The sequence below is a fragment of the Monopterus albus genome, unplaced genomic scaffold (genome assembly GCF_001952655.1).
Source record: "Monopterus albus unplaced genomic scaffold, M_albus_1.0 scaffold98.1, whole genome shotgun sequence".
Classification (NCBI taxonomy): domain Eukaryota; kingdom Metazoa; phylum Chordata; class Actinopteri; order Synbranchiformes; family Synbranchidae; genus Monopterus; species Monopterus albus.
Window position 1 is genome coordinate 1565924 of NW_018127978.1, and position 23024 is coordinate 1588947.

The 23024-nt window shown below is 44.7% G+C and overlaps 2 protein-coding genes across 6 annotated transcripts in view; one reads left to right on the top strand and one right to left on the bottom strand.

The window, feature by feature from the left end:
* Positions 1-812: 812 nt before the first annotated feature.
* ptbp1b (polypyrimidine tract binding protein 1b) lies at positions 813-20512 on the bottom strand. Of its 5 annotated transcripts, none has more exons than XM_020609105.1 (15): positions 19597-19684; positions 17595-17628; positions 13460-13520; positions 12470-12642; positions 12244-12390; positions 12032-12160; positions 11394-11504; positions 11144-11321; positions 10883-10960; positions 9503-9627; positions 7288-7321; positions 5938-6030; positions 5107-5323; positions 4895-4972; positions 813-3598 (listed from the first exon to the last, which is right to left on the bottom strand). In XM_020609105.1, the coding sequence occupies exons 1-15, from the start codon at positions 19602-19604 to the stop codon at positions 3466-3468; spliced, it is 1599 nt and encodes a 532-aa protein (XP_020464761.1). In that variant the 5' UTR covers positions 19605-19684; the 3' UTR covers positions 813-3465. The 5 variants fall into 5 exon arrangements, with proteins under 5 accessions (XP_020464761.1, XP_020464759.1, XP_020464760.1 ...); XM_020609103.1 differs by having other exon boundaries at positions 9503-9645; XM_020609104.1 differs by having other exon boundaries at positions 9503-9645; positions 17595-17625; positions 19597-19683.
* An 865-nt stretch (positions 20513-21377) lies between these two features.
* stil (STIL centriolar assembly protein) overlaps positions 21378-23024 on the top strand; it is a 13649-nt gene continuing 12002 nt past the window's right edge. The window contains exon 1 of the mRNA XM_020609084.1: positions 21378-21835. Coding sequence (XP_020464740.1) covers positions 21756-21835 — 80 coding nt within the window. The 5' untranslated portion in view covers positions 21378-21755. The remainder of the gene's footprint in view (positions 21836-23024) is intronic.

A 23024-nucleotide genomic window follows, 5' to 3' on the forward strand; every position in this document is an offset into this window, starting at 1 on the left:
CCTGTGTGTAGTGACAAACACACTGTACTTCAAGTCCTTATTCACATCAAACAGCAGCTTTTTCGTTGGTCCGCTGAGAAAATACCTGCTCACATCATCGGTTTCTCATTTTGAGGCCAACATCTCAGCATGTGGATGGGATGTCAGGTTTTGTACATCCCTTTAGTCGAGGAGTTACAATCACACTGGATGACCTTTGTTGTGCAGAGCTGTGACCTCCTAAAACAGCAACACCCCCCTTCTACCTCAGCAGAGTTGTCACACAGAGAAAAATACAGCAAGAAGCTACCAGTGTCCTGTCAAGTTCTGCTACCTTGTCCAGAACATGCTCCCCTAGCCCTCCAACCTACCACGCCCTCTAATTCTGATTATCCACATCTGGAGAGATAACAGCTCGACACAACGCCGGCTTTAGTTCATTGTCTATGAAAAGAGGTAAAAGCCCCTTTCAAACAACAGCTCAGTGGATCTGCCCGACTCCGGCCCATTAACCAAGCAACACATTCAAGAAAGGATCTGCCCGACTCCGGCCCATTAACCCGAATGCCTGAAACATACTACATGCAAGCATGAGGGCACAAATGCTGATGCTTGGCCCATCTGACAGGTGCGCTCTTGTAGGCTGTGGGAGGTGATCACACTCGGTCGACAGGGGGCCAGCGATGGCTCAGAACATTTCCATGACCACATTTGGTTGTTTCCACATCCTTTTGTCATTTTCTGGCTGCCTTCCTGTTTGACAGAAGACTGACAAAGAATAATAAACACAGACATGTTCAGCCAGGGCTTCGGCCGTCTGCTCAGCCCATAGACCAGCCACAGTTGTTCTGAGTGGAAGCTAACCGAAACACAAGGGATCGGCTTTCTCTTTGTTTTATGCTACAGCGCTTGGACTGTAACTTACCCTGGCAGTGCAAATTTTCAAGCAACACATTCAAGAAAGCCACAGTGGTGACACTGAACTTAAGGAGCTTGAGGCATTTACGTACCCAGGTGAAGTATGTTTCGGGCCCAGCCCTACCCAGGACCCAGCAGCATACAGCAGACCAGGTAAGTGTCCTTTGTCACAGGCGTTTGTAAACACCAAAGTGATCTTTTCCTAACCATAAGCACTGACACTGTTGATGCCACATGCAGACATGCAGACATCTGGCAGCAGAGAATCATCAGCTCACATCGTCCATCTGCACTAGATCACTTCTTTTTTTTTTTTGTTTTTATGGTATTCAGAAACTATTCTTGGTGTAGATATAGACACACACACACACACCAATGTGTAGTGGTCAGTTTAACCCAGCAGTCCTGCAGTAAATCCTCCTGCATGTAGGTGATAATGTCCAGTTTGTGTTCAGACTGTTTCACAGAGGTGCTGGTTCACCTGTGTGGTCACTGTGGAGGCTGCTGTTCATGTGGACTGGGTTACACCGAGTGGTTTCTGTTGTTTAGCCTCAGTGATACAAGTACAGTACGCTAAACAACTGTAGACCTCCGAGTACAACCCAATGCAATCCCACAAGATCAGATAACTCCTGTCTTCAAAAATGAGCACACAGTTCAATCAACACCTGTGTGAGGGTTAGGTCTGAACACAAACTATGTGTAGCTCTACTGACACGCTTTTTCTGCATCACTTCCTGCTATATTCTTTGGTCTCCAAAACTATGAGGCCACATCTCAGTGAGATCTTGGGCCAGTGATTGGGTAAAGGCCGGAGGCACTGAACGGAGAGCTCCATTGGAAATGTGCTGGGAGGTGCTGAGGACATTAGCTGTGTCCAAATTCAGAAAAAGGGGAGGCTGAACATCAGAGGTTCAGGAATGAGATGGGACCTGGTCTGGAAGTGGAGGCGGAACAGAGTGAACTGGGACAAAGAACACCGCACAAACTGAGTACAACAGGTCTCTCTTTTTTTGTTCCAAATTCCCAGGTGTCTTGAATGCAGCACAGCTGTAAAACCCTAGCAGCCTGGAGGAAACCGTGGAGGAGCTTTGTCCTGCTGGAGGTCAGGTGGACATCTGAGTGGCTAGAATGTCGACATAACATTAAGACAGAACAGCATCTTCCGTTTCAGCACATTTCTGAGGCTCCAGGGCTTCTTCTCAGCCACAATTTCATATTAGAAGAAAGAAGAATTACTGCCCGACTCTGTGAAGGTGTGACATCTGGTTTGCAACTGCAGTGGCACCAGTGGGCTGAATCAAGTGAAGCAGTCACTGATAGAACATTCCCACAGCAACACACAGAGATAGCCTAAACCAGGTCGCCACCGTTTTGATTTTAGTCTTTAAAACCAGAAACCTGAGGCGGCCTGTTTTCTTTGCATCTAGAAGGCGATTTTGGTTTCAGCTGTAGTGGATCACAAACATAAATAAAACCGTTCAGAGGCAACGTGACAGACAGGTCCACATCATGACTCACAAGAGAAATCAGCAAACAAAACATTTGTCAGCAGAGCGGCGAGAAGAACAGCAGAAAGAAAGCCAACAAATCAAGGTTTGGGAATGATTAAAATATTGCTACAATATCTGATTTGACTAAAACATGATTAAAAAAATGATTGCATACATGTAAATAAAGAAATCAAAAGGAATCATCTAGATTAAGATCCAGCCAACCCAACAGTTCACATGTTCGACGCTACAGTAACCAGCAGTACATAGCAATAAAATATAGATATACATGTCAAACATCGTAGCAACAGTAAACGTTTATCAGCTGTAAACTGGCTCTTTGCTAGTTTACAGATGCATGATGGGAGATTTTTTGTTTTTACAAGTCAAAATCAAGGCCATTCTGAGTCCAGGATTAAGGCACAGGGATCAGGTGAAGCTTGAATTAGGCCCTTTTAAGCGAGACCTGGTCTAAGGTTCGACAGCCAGAGGGTGAATCCACCCAAATGCTGTCAGAGCAGGAATTTTAAAGACAGAAAAGTTGCTTCAAAAAGGGAAAACTACAGATGCAGATTAGGGCCACAGAAAGGACTGAGACCTGTGAGTCTGAGATGAAAGAATTCAAAATGAATAAAGTCAGAATTTAAAGAGCTTAAGTCAAATTCTGGGGAAATAAATGAATATGCTGACTTTAATTTCTGGAATCGGAGATTAAAGTCAAAAGGCAAGAGTGGCTAAAAGGCAACAACCTGACAAGAAGGGCGCCGTGTGAATCCCGACTGGAGTCGAGAAGGTCTTCATCCAGGGTCCTGACATTATACTCATTATACTGAAGTCTGAGATTAAATCCAGAACTCTGACATCCTCCAGACTAATCTCACAACTCCATCATTTTCTCCAGAGATCCTAATAGAAGAGTTAAGAACCTAAAAATGAATTCAAAGGAATAATTGAGCAGCACACCAGACTTCACACTGGTTTCTGCAGACATGCGCTGGAATGATCAGAGTGTAGTGGACACATTCAGGTCCACTTTCAGAGGAGTGCTGGGAATTCAGGTGGTGGAGTCCAAGGCTTAGATGGAGGACTTGGAGAAAGAGACCCGAAGGTGGTGGTTTTCTCCCAGGTCGTGGTTGTGGAATTCTATCAGGGACTCGATGGCCTCCTCCACTGAGCCCATCTGGATCAGAGCCATCTTATGGTCCTTCCTGAAGGAGAAACCAAAAGGAGATTCTTAAGACCTCTTCTTAAGGGATTACTAAAGTGTATAATTCAATGTGAATGTAGACTAAGACAACGATTGAAAGCTTCAGGACCAGGATAAGGAAGTGAATCCCAATTCTCTTATTTTATTGTTCCTCGGTCCTCCCTCGACCCGGAAATCATTCCAGTCGGCCATGATGAAGGACGTCCCAAAGCTCTTATTTCTATGCTGAGGAGCGAGGAGGCTGCCTGGAGGAGCTGTAACCAAGGATACACAAGTGCATCCTTCATGGAAGCCCATTACAGATTGGCACGGCTCTTTATCAGACCAGAGGAAAGGAAGTGTGATGTCAGTTAAAACACGCTTCCTCCTTCCTCTCAGTTTGTCCTTGTATCTTATGTGGGTGGGACTAAGATGCAAGGAAAAGATGCAAGTAAGGAAACCATACATGCAATTAGTGGAACTGGGATTCACCTAGTGACTTTGAGGCAAGGATAGGGGTTTTAAGGTAAGAAACAGGCTTTGTAGCAGGGAAAGGACATGACCTTGTGGCAAAAGAGTGAATGTAAAGCAAGGCTGAAGAACAGAGCAAGCACAGGGACTAACACCATGCCCCATGCCAAGAATATGGAAGTTAGGGTGCAGATGAAGGCTTCAGAACAGCACAAACTAAGAGCTGCAGGACAGGGAAAGGATATGGACTTTCGGACAAGGACAAAGACTTTGGATCACAGAGGCTTCAGGCAAGGACATAAGGACACAAGGACACAAAATAACTTTAGGGTGAGGAAAGGGCTTCATTCCTAGGGAGACATCAAGGCAAGCTCAAACACTCTAAGGCCAAGATAAAGATTTTAGGGCATAGACAAATGTTTCAGGAGGAAGAGGAAGGCTCCAGGGCAAACACAGGGTCTTTGGGGCAAGAAGAGGAAACAATGTGAACACCCAGGCAAACATGAAGTCTTCAGAATGGGACAAACATGAGGACTTCAGGGGAAGAATGAAGGTTTCAGTGCAGGTCTGAAGGCTTCAGGACAGGGCCAAGGACAAAGTCAGGAACTTAAGTGAAAGGATGAAGGCTTCAGGACAAGAGAGAAACAGTAAGCACTTCTGGATAAGAACAAAGGCTTCATGATCAGAAAACCACAGGCATTTGAGAGCAAGAAAAGCAACTTTGGGACAAGGATGAAGGCTTGACAACAAGGACTATGGGATACAGGAGTGCAGAGCGAGAGGCAAAACCTGGGGTGTAGCACATTAACGCAGCTCTGACAGGAGTCAGTCAGTATGGATGACTTACTGGAAGAACTTGAAAGCCTTGACCATGGCCCCTGAGCTGGAAAACAGCATCTTGAGGTCATCTTCAACCACAGAGGGGCTAAAAACACAAACAGACCAGATTGAAGAAATGTTGCAGGTTGTACCAGTCTGGTGCTGAGTGTGGAAAGTGGCCCTCAGATGGGTCTACAAGCCAGGTGTTGACAATGTTCCCACCCCAGCTGAAGGACTTACGGGATGTTGGAGAGGTGTAAAGTGGCAGAAGGTGGGAAGATGTTGGAGTAGTTTTTGGAGCCAGGCTTCTTGAAGCGGTGCAGGGGTGAGTTGCTGTAGTCTTTGGTCAGGCCCTGGTCCTCATGGCCTTCACGGGGAAGCTGTACGCTGGTGTGCTTGGACAGTGTGATGCGCAGAGGCTTCCCGTGCAGCCGCTGGCCGTTCAGATGGCTCATGGCTGCCAAGCAGACAACAATGCTCAACATCTTACACAGAATAAATACCTCATCCTTTCATGTGTAGTATTTACAGAGTATTCTGTTTATTAGGAACACCTAGCTAAAAGTCGGTCTAATGCTAAAGTCCTGTGATAACTCCTTCATGAGGTGATAATGGTCCTTCCTTTCCTTCCTTGTTTCCTGCTTTCCTTGATTGGTTCCATACCCCTTTATTGTTTCTTTCATTAAGTTTTGACTTCCTACCAATTAATTACCAATTAACCTGCAAATATCAGAATCTTCCAGAATGGTGTTACTGGAATATTCTAGAAACTTTTGAGTTGTCTGTAGCCTCTGTCAGAGTTTAGTTTTTATTGCATTTTGGAAAACGGCCCAACCCATCTGGAAATGGGGTTTGTATAATCTGAACTTTACATAATTTTATATTCAAAGGAACAACAGTGTTCCTCACTTGCTGGATGCAGACAGGATTAAAGTTCCCAGGCTAAGTTCTGAGAAGCATTTTACACAACACTGGATTTCATCCGACATAAGTGAACTATCAAGAACCTGTGAAGGCTTTCATTTTAGCAGTGAGGCCAGAGGACTGAAGTGAGCATGTTCAGGCTGTTACCTAGCTGAGCCTGTGTGCCATCAGACATCTGAACCAGAGCGTTTTCCTTCTTGATGAACAGAATCTTCACTCTCATCACATCGCCATAAACACCTGAACATGCAGTCAGAAATCCAAAACAGCTGGTTAAATTCTTGTTACACAGAACATCTAACAAAGACAATGACCTACACATGAAACTACACCCATTTAACCCTAGAGGAGGCAAAGAGAAAGGGGTCTGACTGCAGCCTGCCAAGACACTGACCCTTAGTCTGATAGGTGATAACACAACTTAGGTGGAGACAAATTTACTGAAAAACAGGGGCTCACTTTAAGAAACACTGTTGAGTGCTGGGTGTAAAACCTGGAGGTGAAGTGGGGCAGCAGCAGAGAGACACTGCTGTCAGGCAGGGGGAACGCTAACAAATCTGAGGATTAAATTTAGAAGCCAGGATTCCTGAATGGTTATACACAGGAAACGCAAGTGAGGAAATCAAGGGTAAGGGTCAGAGAAAATTTAAAATGGCAGATTTCCTTGTGTAGGAGCTATGAATTATGGGAGTTTTGACTTAAAAAAAAAACAAAATAAACAAGATTTTGCACTGAGGACATGCAAACTAAAAGAAACCCTGCATGCAAACTCAAGAACTGAGACTCAGGTTCACTGAAATAAGGTGAAACACACAATAAATGCAGCTCCTCGGAGTCACTACAGGTCGAAACCGAATGCAACACCTGAGACAGACGCACGTGCAGCCCTGCCCGACTTCCAGCCTGCAGTGATATATGAACCAGTATCTGACTGGACAGATGCTGCCAACGTCTCTGAGGCTGGTGATAATGAATCAAAACCAATGTTACCAATGCTACAAGTGGAAAAACTGCAGAGAGCTGAGTTGCTGCTGGCTGCTCATGGTTTCATACATTTACAATGTACATGCTGCCTTGGGAAGGATTTTAGTTTGATTGCTTTCACATCCACTCTGTTGCTTAAAAGCAACATAGCCTATACATGTGCATGTCTGTTAGGCCACTAAACAACTTTCTTTCGCATTATCTCCTGAAAATGCAGAGAACTGGTGAAGTGAGCCTCAGCGTGGGAGCGCCGTTTCATGTGCTGCTCACCTGGGTTAAACACACCTGACACTACTTTAGGAGAAGCCTGAACACATTTCTCATTAACAAACTTAAATTTACACCTATAACCATGGAGGAAAAGCTGCAAATATTGTGAATAAAATCAAATCAACATGCAAAAAAACAAAATCTGCAGACACTCATTTTTTTAAAATAAATCTGAAAAAAAAAGGAAAACAACAAATCAACCAGGAGATAATAATTCAAATGAAGAAGCTAGTGGCAACATACCGAAGAGAATAAAGAGGCAGTGTGGCGTAACTCTCTTTAAAGACAGCAGAGAAGGCAGCGGAGGAACAGGACAGGTAAAGGTGGGAGGGCGGGACAGGTGGAGGATCCGAGGCATTTCCATGGCAACAAATTAAAGGGGGTGGGGGGGGAAAAGACAGGTGAAGGGTCAATCAGGAGGTTAATTACCTTTGGAGGGGAGGGGGTCAGTTAATGTCAATATGGCAAGAACATGTTCACACATGGCTGGACAGCAAGGGTGTAAATCGCCGCTCTCCTCACGATACAATCCTACAATCCTCGTAGCCAGCGATCCGGCATTTGCCACCATTCGATTCATAAGCCTGTGATCGATATCTATTTCACACAATTATATTTTTATAAGCTAAAATGTAACTGAAGTATAATTTCAAAAGTTTAATGAGCTCCTTTGTTGACTTTCAAGTGTTATTTAAATTCAAATAAGGACCAATGACGAGCTTCCAATTCAACAAACATTTTTGAGATAGGAAGCTTTTACACCGTCTCATACAAAAAAAGCTGGAAAAAAACATATTTACTACATTGCGGTGGGAGTTTTGTTTAAAACACAGCATTCAGACTTACTGCTGTGTGTGAATACTTCACAGCCACGACCTGTTCCCGATGGGAGAGTTTACCTGTAGTTGTCTTGGCTGTTACAGGTCAAGGCCAGGTCTCAGAGAAGGCGTTTTGTCACTGGCCCCTCTCAGGCGACAGATGAAACTTCCGTCTATCAGGTGTGTCAGTCCACACCGACTCAGAGACATGAGTATGAACCATATCACCCCTGGAACCCCCCGTTTTCTACGCTTCACGTTTCTTCTCTCTGGTGCGTTTAACAGAGCGTAATGGCCACAGACCGTTTGTCTGGTCACCGTCCTACTGAGAGACAAACAGCTGTTCTGATGACAGCGGTGCCACATGAAGGTCGGAATCGGTGTGGACTGAATGGAGCAAACGCTTCAGCAGCTTATGTGCCGCTCATGTCTCACTTTCAGTGTGAATTCCTAGTGTCAGCGTGCCAGCTGCATCGCCTGACACTTGTTGTCCCATTTGAAAACAATAGTGCTTCACCAGAAATGCATATGAATGTAGCTGGCTGTCAGAAGCACTCAAAACGTCGATGTTTACGTTTTGCATCGATGTCATCAGATCGCGGGGTGGTTGATTAATGGATTGTTACACCCCTACTGGACAGGTGTGTGTTCACAGGTGTGTGTACGAGGGCATTAAAAACACAGGGAAAGATACAAAGGTAAAAACCTCAATGAGAACAAAATGTCTTTTAATGTCACATGAGAAAAAAACGACAGCAGGTAAAACTGAACAGCCAATTAGAGAGCACGATGGGGAACATACTGGGGTTAGGCAGCTTTGCCTATTTACACAAAACAAACAAACAAACAAAAAAACACCCTGTGTTCTTTTTACACAGACGCCAACATCCTGGTATTACAGGCGTGTGGTGTAACGTGACATCCAGCACGGCACAGAACACGGTGGAGTGGCAGAGCATACAGTGATGATGACAGCCCAACAGGGGCGAATGAACAAAGCAGGGATGCGCTTTGCTCGTCCTGTGCATTTACGACATGATTTTGACTCGGCTGTTTTGCACAGTCCACAACATGTAGAAAAACATTTCATCGAAACTTTGAACACAGCTCCTGAGGCGAAGGAGCACTTGTTATGCCAACTTTACTGCGTCTGGTTACAAAATAAAGGAGGGTCAACACTGTTTGGTGTTGGCCCTACCTTTATTTTGTGCATTTAAATGGATGCATTTATCCTGTCTTGAATGAGCAGTGGGGGGCTACAGGAACAGGTTTGTGTGCTGAGGAACACAAACCTGTATTCATCACATGTTCAGTGTGAAAGCATCTTTTCTCATTCAGGGTGACAGGACATAACCTTTCATTATTTCATGTTTGTGTTGCCAGGTTTGGTGTTGTTCTCTCAGCTCCTCTCCCTGAACTCAGTGGAAAAGAGGTGCTGTCGCTTTTTTCTGAACAAACTTGGAATCTAAATGTGTTGACACTAGTGAGGTTGTAAGACTATAGCGAAGCCTGTGCAGAGTTTGATCTGATACTGAACCACATCTCAAATCCAGACCCTTTTGAATCTGTTCATCATTGGCTTTCAGAATAACGTGAGAGACAAGAACCGGGAGAAGTGGCGAGCAGAGACAGGGACTCACCTCAGGGTTCAGGTTGCTGATCAGCAGGACACAGTGCCCAGCAGGGATCGGGGGGAATCCCAGCCTGGTGGCCCCAGGGAGGGTCAGGGAGGCCAGGGCTCCGGGCAGAGCAGGGACCGTCAGGCCTGGACATGGGAAGGACACTGGGCAAGATGAGCCGAGTCTAAAGGCTGCAGGAGACGCTTGACTGAGGCTAAAACAGGGTCCAACTACATCAAGACTGGCACCAGCCTGATCACTACAGACCTGCACAGGCTGGCTCTGGTGGAACGAGGCCATGTAAACAGGTGAGGATCATACTGATAAACAATTTGTCTGTCTATTAGTTTGTCCATTGGTCATTTAGACTGAAACATTGTGTTGTAGGTGGCGTGACCAGCTGCTCAGCAAATATTAATTTTACAGTGATACTTTGTTACAATAAAAAAAAAAAAAATTTTACAATGATGTGAAAGAAAAGCAGCAAATCTTTATCTGAGGGGCTGAAACCTGGAGTATGTTACTATTTACCTTGGAAAAATGAAAATTAAATCGACTACTGATTATTTCTTTGCCGACTGCATGTGATACAATGCTGTGCTCAGACCTGAGATACTCAACAGTGCCACCACCTGGTACGTTGGTGGTATTTCACATTCTGGAACAGTTATAAAGGAACACCAGAGGTTCCGAGTGCATGTGCACATGTTTTCATCCACAGTAAATATCTGTGTGCGAATAATCAAAGGAAGACGTCAATGTGCAGGAAGATAGAACCTTTGTTTTGCAGCTAAAAATCGGCTTCAGGTTGCAGCAAGTGATGTGCCAACTGATACACAGGCAGTACAAACCGCTGGACTGATTAATACAGCAGCTGATCAGTTGTGCGAGTGCACTCAAATACAGGACTGCACTTCTAAATGACTCCTTACTTGACTCCAAAGGAGAGCTGCACAAGAATTCCTATATGCCTAGACTGTCTGTTTATGCATACATGGAAAATAAAAATCCTGAATCTTGAAATGAGGATCAGAACTGGATCCGTTTTATTCTGGCCGATACTGATCCTGTGAAAAATGCCAGGACCAGTGGTGATACTGATGCTTAGTGTCGGATCGGGAAATTTCTACTAAGAAGATGTTGTGAGTACACTTCCCATCATACTTCAAGGAACTGAACCATTAAGTATAATATAGTCATCAAAGACAGAGCTCAGGTTTTTTTCGGTCACTGTAACCATGGAAACAGACATCATGCCACTGCTGATGCTGAAGGAAATATCTGAAGGTGGTGATTTAAAGTTACAGGTAGTGTCTCTTTCTGTAAGGTCAAATCTGGTATGTGGACATGTGTATGTGAGGGACATCTGTGGGTCGACACATCCCGACAGGTGAGACTCACCTGCAGGCTGGATGGTGAAGGCTGGGGGGAAGGCGTGAGTTGCTCCTGCATACGGTGCAGCTGAGATGATACCTGGAGCTGCAGAGAACAACAAACACCTGAGTTATGGGTCTAAGTGACAGTGTGCCAGTCAGGTTTTGGAGCGCCCCCATCAGTAGCTATGACGGTCCTGGCAGTGAGAATGTGCATGTACATGTTGGTGATACAGTGCTCTGGTGATGCTGTACTCTGAGGGTACGGGGGTGTGTCGGAGCTTCTTACCAAAGGCTGTGGCCAAGGCCGGGTGCTCCATAGTGGGCTGGCTGTCTCCACTGGGCAGGTCAGGTCTGGTGAAGTCTCGGCTCTTTTCGTTGTTATACTTAACATTGAGGCTGGTGAGTTTGGAGAAGCTGATCCTCAGAGTGCAGCAGCCATTATAGATGTTCTGTCCATCCAGAGACTGAAACAGCAGCAGGTTAACACCAACGAGAGCTCACTGGAAATGAGAGCACTGACAGGTGTAGATGCTCACCAATTTAGCAGCTTGGGCCGATGCGCCATCTGGGTACTGCAGCAGAACCTGGAACTGGTTGTTTTTGGTGAAGATGATGATCCGCAGCACAGTGCCGAACTTGGAGAAGATCTGAGGAGCAGATGGCAACAGAGTTTGGCTCAGCAGACTAATAGGGTCAGGTTTGTTTAAGGAAGAGTTGTTGCTGTTACTTCTTCACTGATATGACTCATCTTGCTTTTCTTTGACCTTTTCATATCCAGTATGAGGACAGGGCTGGTCTCTGGACCCTGTTTATTGCTCTTTGTGCCACATACCTGCTGCGTTTATGATTTTATTCCTGCCAACTGGCTGCCAAGCTTTTATTTTTTGATATTCATAATTATGTTTGTAACATGAACATGTGACCCACATTTCATCCAACAGCTGTTTGAATGAAACCACTAATGTCACTGATGTGAAGCTCGGTATTTCTGTCCAAACTGGGGAACGACCCTGCCGTACCCAGATTCATGCTGCTGGCTAAAGGCAGTTCAAATGCAGCATGGCAACAACCAAAAAAACAAATCAATCAACAGCAGTGTACTCATGCTCCAGGCTGAGTTCTCAGCCTCTCTGCTTTGTGTCTCCTGTTTGTGTTGGTGCTGCGTTGCCATTACCTGGCAGAGGGCGTCCAGGGTGACTGGGTAGACCAGGTTCTCCACCACTACCCTCAGCACGGTGCTCGGAACTGCCACAGCCATGTCAACATGGGACGTACTGAGGGCCCGAAGAGCTGACTGGGCCCTCTGGGACAGGACGGAAGGATGGAGGGTGAGCACATGCTGACACTGGCACCATATGAACGCTAACAGTAACAACTAATGGTTACCTCCTGGTTGGGGGAGTTGTCTGTCTTGAGTTCCTTGTGGTTGGAGAACTGGACATAGACTGGATGGTGTCTGATGATGGGTGTCACTGTGGAGTAATAACCCACCATGTTTTGAGCTGCTTCCTCAGAGTTCATCTCTAAAAAGGCCTGTCAGGACACAGGACGTTCAGCGCCAAGACCCAACAGCACAGTGGGAAAACACTTGTTAGAGGTTGGAGTGCTGCACCTGGTTCTTGGCTTTGAGCATCAGCAGGTTGGTGACATCTCCAAAGGGCAGACCCAGGCTGATCACCTCTGCCTCTGTGATGTCACTTGGAAGCCTGCGGATGTGGATGACCCTGGACGGCACCCCGGGACCTCTTATGTCACCTTTGAACTTCTTGCTGTCGTTGCCATTGGCTACAGAGAAGAGGACTGGGCTCAGACAACAACAATAAACATGAAGAAGCATTTGCATCACATAGTTTTCAGGACCTGACCCAGTGATGTGTATGTCACATGTCACAGATTAGCCAAGACATCAGGACCAGTCACAGGTGAAGGGAATAACGTTGACTATCAGGATTTGGGGTGTAAGAGACAAAGTGAACAGTCTGTTCTCGTAGTCACTGTGGAGGATAAACACCCGAGAGGCCGACAAGGACCAAACGGTAACATTCAGACCACTGGGTCAGAGAATCTCTGAGGCTCATGAGACGGATGTGCTGATGGAGGGCAGACACTGGAACAGTCCCAGACTGGATATATAAACTCTGGAACATGACTCCTTTACCAACTGGCTCTGTCTTAGCTGGTTCTAGCATTCTTAGCTATCCTCTGCTCTTTGCCTGTTTGAGCCTTGATACCATGTCACCTGGTTGTGGTTTGTCTTATGTATTAGATGTTATAGTGTGTAATCCTGCTGTCCTGGCCTCAGCTCCCATGACACCAAGGTTACTGCACTCAGTGGCATTTACCTGGTTAAATAAAGTTTAAATTAATTAAACAAGCCATGAAGCAGAGCCAGGTGTCAGGCATGTACTGACGCCCAGGTGCCACAACCCACCGGGACCGTCAGAGGTCTGGTAGAGTCCAGGCAGTTGGTGGTCATCACGCAGCTATTATGTAGGGCTAGTCATGATGTTTTGGCTCATCAGTGTGTGAGTGATGTGTTCCTGTGCAGCAGATCACTGCTTGGTGACGTGTTGAGCATTTTTATCATAATAATATATGTGACCTGTGGTGCTCATGATATACGGGCCGTAGGAGATGCTGGAGAAAAGCTCGTCAGATCCTCTCTGAAACACAAAAACACATGAGGACGTCACTTTGGCCTCCACACACACACACACACACACACACACACACACACACAGACAATTAGACCATGCAGGCCAAATCTAATTCCATTTCTATAGCCCAGTATCATACATTTGCCTCAAAGGGCCCTAACAGCTCCTCTGTCCTAGGACCCTCAAACTGGATCAGGAAAACTCCACAAAAAACCCTCAACAGGAAATAAATGGGAGAAGCCTCAGTATGAGCAACAGAGGAGGATCCCTCGAGGAGGAGGGACGGACAGGAAGTGCACAGAAATAACAACAATGCTGCTGCCAGTAGAGGTCACTAAACATATGTGTTTACTGACAGCGCCTAAATAAAACTGCCCAGACATATGATGACAGACACTCAACTTCAGGGTGGAAACCCCGTTGTCAGACTGTTACCCCCCTTAGGCTCCGGCAGGCAGCTGGGGGTGGCTTCCTGTGCTGTGGAGCTCAATGAAAACCAGATGAGACAAACAGAAAGAGCCTTATGTTTCTCAGACTGATCCTCTGATGAAACACACACATCTTCCCTTGTGCACAGACTAACAAAGATACAACTTGCAGGTTCGCGCATGTGTCCGCCTCATTGATACTTGCTCCGTGAGCCACAGACAAATCTGTGTTTCCCGTTTCCCTGTGATCTCCAGCCACTCTGCCCCACTCGCAGGTCAGCGTTCACCTTTGACACACTGCCTGAGCCGACTTGCTCTGTTGACCAATAGAAACACTGCCGCAGCATGGTTTTTAACAGCACACTATCGGCATTCTCACGCAGCTTCCAGTCTGTGATCAGTCTGTCTTTATGGGCCACATCACATACACCATTTCCTGGACCTTCATCTGTAATCTCCTCTGTTGGTTTAGGTGTTCCTAATAAACTGACTGTTGAGCGTACTGACCGGTAGTAAAACATAAACACACAGGCAGATGGTGACATTTTACAGGGTAAAAGTGAACTATCAGCGCTTTCTGGTAGACAAACTGTGTAACGAAGACGTGAATAAATGACCTCGGACACACAATATTTCTGTACTGACAGTGATATACACCCACTAATATACTGGAAATACCTGCAGTGAGCTGATGTACGTGCCCAGCTGGGGTATCGCTCTGTCTCTACACTTAGGTCATGTGTGTTGCAGCCACTTAAGTCTGCATGATGCACAACGCGGCCACGTTACAAACCAGTGACGCCTTCAAAACAACAGACCGATTCTGTTCACTGTGACGTACAAGAGAAACACGGAAACATTACCATGTTAAAACTGGAACGTGTAGTTCTGAAACATTTCTGCTTGAAAATTTAGAACATCCCACGTTCACTGTTGTTGTCTGTGATCCCACTAATAAGTGAAGGGACCAGTCATTTCAGGCCCACCACTGGCCAGGAGCGCAGGTGAACGAGACATGGGAGTGAGAACCAAAAGACCAGGAGAACAGCTGAAGGTGTACAGTGGTGTTTATGACTGATTTCCATAGATGTGTGTTCAGATGCTGCCACAGAGTCATTAAGGTCAGTCAGTCAGAGGAACCTGAGCACACAGAGCTCAGCTCTTCTTACTGAGCATGCCATTAATAATGTAGCAGAAACCTGAGACCTACTCCGCTCCCAGCTTTTCCACCTGGACCTGCTGTCTGGCAGCTGCTGAGCCAGTGACTCTGCTGACAGTCTGTGGGGGACTGAACCACAGCAGCTCAGCGCAGGGTCACAGAGGAGCTGCTGCCTCCTTCTCTGGACACCCTCTCGCTCCCTGGCATCAGTTAGTTCTCACTGCTCAATCCAACTGAAACACTCAGTCGACTGCCACAAAACTGAGTCGTTATTCTTCCAGGCCAAACTGTCAAGCACTCTGGGGTGGGACTGGAGGGGTGTTAATAGGTTTAACCTGCCCACACCATCTGGCTGCATGTCGCACATCTGATAGCGGCAAACCGATGGTGAGACGTACGTGAAGGTGCAGCCGTCACCTCGGACTCTGGGGAACTCTGCCCCTTCTGCTTACTGACAGTAACTTAAGGTGAGGTGACAGGACAACACATCACACTTTACTTTACAGCTCCGTCCTGCTGGATCCATTTCCTAATCATTTCCTTGAAAAATAAAGTCATTTGGTGGTAATTACAATATGGTGAATAGTATGTTTGCTTGTAACCAGTGTCATGTTGATCTGACCAAAATACATGCAGAATACATAACAACTCAAACTAATCAACTGAACAACACTCTGTTTGCCAGAAAAGAATGATCATATCTAAAGTCAGCTCTGCAAACAAGGCCCAGACCACAAGTTACTACCCAACATCCAGGTGGCATTTTATAACCCAAATGATTAATCACTTCAGTTAGAAACTAATCAACAAATCCATCAGTCAAGAAAGATCCCTGGCCCTACCAAGAGTTTCGTGAACACAGAAACCTGCACACAGGCGATGCATTGATATGATTAGTTCCTGATTCAAAGGGAAACACACAGCACTGAAGAAGTTTAAAACAGGTGAAGAGATTCTGAAAGACATGCTTAAGATATTGCCCTCAGACTCAGTTCTCATGTTCCCAAACAGCTCTGTGTCGGTGTCCCTCCAAACCAAACCAAACCAACATCTGCCTGAGCAGCTGGGAGCCCCCTGCTGACCTCAGACCTGCTGACTGTCCTGGAGCTGTTTCTGAGAGTAAGACTAAAACACCCTGAACTGTCCCTTTAACAGGTTTCAGATCACCCGCCCCAGGCCAGAGGAGGACACACTTCATGAGACATGTTAACACAAGATATCACATCCAGATCATTTCTTCAGTCTGCTGACCCCAAAAACACAGATACCTGTTTGTTCGTCAATGAGACAGAGAACACAACCACTGTGTTTCCACACAAGGCCCCAGTCCGACAGCCTCTGCAGCTGACTCCTGGGTTCACCTGTCTGCAGGACACATGTTCACCAGCCACACTCATGGGGAACAGGAAGTCCAGTACAAACACGTCAAGACAACCAGTTAGAAATGAAATGGAAACCTACAGCCGTTCACTCAACACAGTCAATGTTCTGCTGTACGATACTGAGGCGTCATGAAGAGGTCCTGAATTACAGAGCGAACCTGGCACAGCGGCACAGCCTGGATACGCTTCCTCGGGTTGGAGCAGCATGCTATTTCACTATTGGTTCATCTGACATGTTTGATTTGTCAATTCAAAACTCAAAGACATAACACAGAACATCACCAAGTTTTCAATTAACTGCTCATTAACTGTGTCAATCCATTCATCAATTCATTGTTACAGCTCTACTCCTAATCAATACACATTGTCACTGTATTTTTAAGGCAATTGGCTTCTGAAAAACATTTATTCAAGAAAAAAAATCATTTTTGATCTGCCTTATTGATGATAGCAAAGTATGGCTGCAACTAACTGCTGATTATCTTCTTGTGTAATCAATGAATCATTTGGTCAATAAAACCATCAGTTTGTCAATGACCAAGCTGAAACAGCCACCAAATATTCCCATCAAAGAAGCAGCAATTTGAGATTTTTTGGGGCATTTTTACTGGTTAGTTTTCAACTAGTCAACCAGCTGTTTCAGCTGTGAAAAGAAGCCAAGCAGGTCAGCGCAGCCGGCTCTGGTCTGAGAGATAAAGGTGAGTGACTGTGGAGTCTCTGCACAAAGCTTTTACTCAACAATGTGATACTGACAACAGCTCCAAAGACTGAGAACGGCCATTACTTTGTCTCTGCTCTGTTTACACAGCTCCTCCAGCTTCTCACGCCGCACAAAACAATGTGTTGAAAAACCACAGTCAGTGTTGCCGTTAGGCTCTGGACAGGATTTGTGCAAAATAACAGCATCCTTATCCTGTAAGAGTGAGCCAAGAGTGTTGTGGAACGCGACCGAGTTACAGCTGCAGTTTCAGCACAGATGAACAATGGCGCGACCTGCACACAGAAAACCTCTGAACGGCTCCCAGACTGCAGTGTCTCCATCCTGTCACACAGACACACAGCAAACAAACCAACACGCCAGGCTGACACAAAAGGAGGAGGAGGTGCCTACCTTAGTACCAACTGTTATATCGTGGTGGACACTGCTGGGAAGAAAAGACAACGTGTTAGAAGCAGCAGAGAAAACTCACAGCCACAAAGTTCAATAACGAGGTGAAATATGTCGTGAAGAGACAGAGGAGCCGAGAGAAACCCAGCAGAGACGAGCAGACATCACGTCAGGAAGCACCCCCAGAAAGGTTCTTGTCTGTTCAGGTTCATTGTCAACTAACCTCTTGGTTTGTCTTATCGATTAACTGATCAGCCATTTGTCTAATATGACGACACACCCAGAGACTCACTGTCAGAAGACATAGGAAACCACAACACTGCCCCATTCACAAGCTGGAACCAGAGAATGATCTTTATTAAAACCTCACTCAAAACCACTAATCTGAAGAGTTTACTAGAGAATTACTGACTCCACATACAATAAAGTGTCACAGAAATACTCAAGATTCCAAACAGTACAGTGCACAGGAATGTGCACATGTACAAGTTAAAGATATGTGAGCAACACAGTGTTGGACACAACGTCTTAGTTATATAAGTAATACTTAAAGCAAATGAAAAACTGGCTGGTCAGGCTGGTGCTGCAGACTGTACAGCAGCTTGGAAAGGACCCCTCAGGGCACAAATGAGTCCTGACGAAGCACAAATATTCACAGCAGGAACTCAGCAGCCCTGGTTGCAGCTAACTGCTTATTTATTACATCTGACGGTTGAAAAGCACAGTGGACACCACCTGAGATCAAGTAAAAACAGCTACAGTCAAGCTTCCTGCCTGTAAATAAAACAATACTGTAAATAATGTTGGAATCACAGCCACTTCTGCTTTAGTTTTAACTTTAGTAACATTTTAAATAGCTGCAGGACAAACGTAAGGGTTTCCTGTTTCCTCCCTTTTCCAACAACTCTCTGGAATGCTATGGAAAAGTATCAGTATAAAACAACAATTTAAATCTATAATGTTTCTGACTGAAAACTCGGGTTTGGTTATATGTGACTTCAATGAGGGCATGCAGACAAAATCACACATTCAACAACTTCTTGTGAGAACTGAACTCCATATGAAAAAAAATCTCTTTAAGCTCTTTTCCTTATCCACAAAACCACAAACCCTTTAGAACATGACTCTGACACTAAAGCAATTCCCGGGGGCCGCTCTTCAACTCGGCTGAAACTCAAGTGAAATTCTCCTGACTAAATTATGCCGTTTACTACAATGATGCTCCGGCTGCTTCTAACTGCGTAAGAAAGGCGTCATTTTAAAGCCGTGGTCCATGTCCACAAGGAAACGAAAGACCTCTTAGAACACGATCATTGGACTTAGCACGAATTACGAAATATATGGTTTTTATGCAAGTGGCTTTGAGGCAAAAAAAAAAAAAACAAGTTCATAAATATATTATGTTTCGGTTAAGGCTTCCAGTCTGGATTATACCAATTTACAAAAAGAGAGAACATTGGCCACCTGAATTCTATATGAATGTCCACAAAGATACAGTATAACATACGGAAACACAACTCAAGACTCTAAACAAAATCAGGTGGGGCTGCTCATCATTTCGTATAACACACGATGCTCCCATACTTCTTAATTAATCTAACTTTTAGAGGTGAAGGGGTGTCCCCCGGTGGGCGTGAGAACATCGTAAAGCTGGAAGTTATGTGCGCTGCTTGGTGATTCTTCCTAAAGTTATTTATCAATCAGATATTCAGTACAATGTTGTGAAGATGCGTTAAAGGAAGAATGTAAACGAGCTCACAGTTAGCTACCTGACAGAGAACGGTACGTTTCGATGCTAACAGAACAGCAAACTAGTCTAGCTTTCTGCTACTGCTAGTACCACAAACAACTTTACCGAGAGCACAGGTAATAACAGGAGCACAAGGTGCTCACCGGAAAAACATTAAATGGCAACGTCTTTTGGCTTATTGGCTTCAGATGTATGCTAATCAGCCAGAAACTACATTTAATTGGAGTCTGAATATAAATCGGTGGAACAACTCACCCGTCCATTGCACAACAGAGAACTACAGAGCAACAAGTTCCAGCCAGAGGCTAACAATATACCCCAGCCACCACTATTATAAACTGACAAAATGGCGTGCGTCCTGAGGCGCTCCCTCGTTGGACGGTTAGCCAACATTGTAGGCGTTCCAGACCGGAGCCGTGTGCTGATTGGCTGGATTGACAGCGAGCGCAAAGCCCAGAGAGTCCAGAGATCAAAGATTGTCTATGAGACGTTTCATGTCCCAGTAGAGAAAAAGGAGACGCAGCGACCTCAGTCAGCTGCTTCCACTACTACTATTAGAGTCAAGCCCAGCTGGAGAATAGCGGACCCAGCAGGCGTTGTCCGGAAAAACGTACCTTTTGTCTTCTATGCTGGTTCACCACAGAAAGGCCCCAGAACCCCATGTTTACTCCATATCATTTCTGCTTTCGTAATTTAAACCAATCAGAAATTTGTCGGAAATGTGCATCAATGAAGCGAAATATCAGGGAAGAGGGGTCCTCTGTACAGACGGATCATGGGACAATGGGCCCTGTGCACAGACATGTAAATACCGCCAGCCTTCAGTGTGGAGCAAGAGCCCCTGGCTGAAACAACACAAAAGGTTTTGGATTTCTTGGGGTTGGACAGCAGACTGCCGGTTTCTACCTCTCTGCTGGACTCATAGACTCAGTGTTGTGTAGCACACTGATAAATAATTCCTCCACGTGATGCTTTTCAGGAAATTACATTGTGTGCTGGGAGAGCATCCAGCTGCTCATATATAAATAATTCAACACACACACACAATACTAACTTGCAGTTATTAACTTTCTAGTTGCCTGGGTTTCACCTTGAAATTCTACCAGTTTTACATGATATTTTGGCTCAGAGTATAATTCAATTCAATTGTATTTGTATAGCGCCAAATCACAACAAAAATCATCCCAGGACAGTTCACATAGTAAGGTCTAGCTCTTTATTATTATATTATTATTATTACTACTAATACTACTATTATTATTACATAATGAACAGTGATGGTGAGGTGCAATCAGGTGTTCATAAATAAACTTGCATCTTATCTGTTTCATTTTGTGCTTCCAGAAAAATACATCAGTAAGCCAACGTTAGCCTCAAAGGGTTACATTGTGCAGATAAAGCACACTCGTTCTCATTGCAGTGTATAGTCTATTTAAAAACTGAAGCTCTTCTTTATTGTACTTGCACTCACAATGACCAAGAGGCTCACTTTCATCATGAATAAACGTTTTATGCTGTAAACACCTCAGTCTTTGAGTCATATTGAAGCCTGATGTCCTCACTTGTTCTCCAACCAGAACCTCTCAAGTGGACGAGTTAATTAAAATAAATAAAATAATAAACCCTCACAGTGCAAATACCAACTAATAAAATCATTGCTGCAACTATACAAGAAATGACACAACTCTATAACATGTCATGTTCTTGATCCAGCATCTAAACCAATCAGCTCTCAGATCAGGTGAGAGCCAGACGTTTCCAGAAGGTTGCACGGTTCGAATCTCGGTGCCTGCAGTCCATGTGTCAAAGTGTACTTGGGCAAGACATTGTCATAAGTCTGATTCATTCTTTCACTGTAAAATTGATTAGGTGAGATAATGTATAAACCAGATTGGGGCAAAAAAAGTGCAGTGCGGTCCTTCTAAACGCCCATGCATTCTCCGCCATGTGAGGGCGATGTTGAGCGATGGGTCGTTTAATCTACTGCCAACAACACAAGAAGGAAAGAACAAGACCGAAACCGTATCCGATACTCTATTGGTCAGACTCGTTGTGAAGAAGCTTCCTATTGGCTGATTAAGTTGCCCCGCCAGACGAGTTTAGAAACAGCGCCATAATTAAAGTAGGGTGAGCTATTGTTTTGTTTTTGTTTTTTTGTGTGGATTATTTGCGCTAAAATTGACCAAATCAAAGACAAGTAACTATAGTAAAATAGCCTTTTAAGGACGCCAGGCGTTCAGTTTGTGTCTCGAAATACGCGAGTTTTGTCCCTTTTGTTAAGATAACAGACGCAGCTGATATGATTCCAGTGGGAAGCTAACGTGGTTAATTCACGAAAACTAAGTAACTCTGTTGAGTGCGGTGTTTTCAGTTAAAGTCAACGATCAAGGCTAAGCTCTGTTGGTTACACGGGGATGAGTTGTCGAGTGAACCTTCAGGCTTTGCCGTCTGGTGTTTTTGAAGAGGTTTTTACTCCGGAGAATGTGAGGGGAAGGTGGGTTCATGTTAGCACACGGCTCAGTCTGATTATACCTCCCGTGTCTGAGTTAACGTTACACCTGTAGACTTTTCCCATGTGGTTGTTTTCTTACACCAACGAAACTGCACGTTTGCCCACTGTAAACACTGTACGTGTTGATAAATGTACTTCTGTTTTGTCTTCGGTTGTGGTTAGACGAATCCACCTTAAGCCGGTGAAGGCTCTGTGTTTCAGCGTAAACTTTAAAGGCAGTACTGGTTTACTCAGCAGCAGTTAGGGAGCGACTCCTGGTTGACATGTTGAGGTTTTTACCGTGTATTCTGCAGGTAGCGACAATAACTACTTACATTGCCAGGGGCTTAGAAAGTAAGACAAATAAATCCGTACACGTTCTGGTGGCCGTGTGTTAACATATAGTAATACGGTGACATTTTAATTGGTTGTAAATCTGAACAGAGTTTGGGTTGGAATTCCATTTTACCTTGTGCATATATGTTCCAAGAATTAAACCAATTTGATAAAAAGGTCATTGGTTTTTGTAAGTGAAATCTTTGTTATTGCACTAAATGTATTTGTGAAAAAATGTTTGTGCACAGTGACCCACCCTAATGGTCCTTGCCCATGGAAACAGGTGTTTTAGTGACTGAGATTGGAACTTGTTCCAACAATTTAATCCAATATGTAATTAAGTTAAAAAAGCCAAATGCTGTCTTTGTTTTTTAAATATTATTTTAACCAAATGAATTTTGAAGGCCTCTGTTTTTTCTGTCATTTGATGTGACTTAAGTAATTCTGAGCTTTATTCAACATGTACATTTCTGAGATGAAACCAGAGTTTGATTGTGCTTCACTGACAACAGAAAATATGTAAATGAACCACCTGTCAGGTGAGTTCAGCTACATGAGGACATGGCTTTGACAGCAGCACAGAAACAGTGTGGCAGCAAAAATGTGAACACAAATGACACATTTTGAATAGGTCTGTTCACACCATTGTCACAAACCTGAAATGATGATAAAATTAAGATGTTATCAGCTGGCTGTCTCTCTCTTCACCACCTGTGACTGTGACGTAATTCTGCTGTTGACTGAAAAGAGAGAAGAATAGAGTGTTTTCATGTTACACAGCTGTTTCTCTGGACACAGTTCTCTGCTTAGGCCACCAGGAGACTGTCTACATTTGTCATCTGAGGAGGTGTACAGA

Excerpts from the sequence above, each read along its gene's own strand:
- ptbp1b (XM_020609101.1), bottom strand. The coding sequence starts at position 19,734 with ATGTTGGCTAACCGTCCAACGAGGGAGCGCCTCAGGACGCACGCCATT. Across the intron at positions 13,521-19,596 it reads CTCTGTTGTGCAATGGACGG|AGAGGATCTGACGAGCTTTT; the intron begins GTGAGTTGTTCC and ends TTTGTGTTTCAG. Across the intron at positions 11,505-12,031 it reads CCCTGGACGCCCTCTGCCAG|ATCTTCTCCAAGTTCGGCAC; the intron begins GTAATGGCAACG and ends TCTGCTCCTCAG.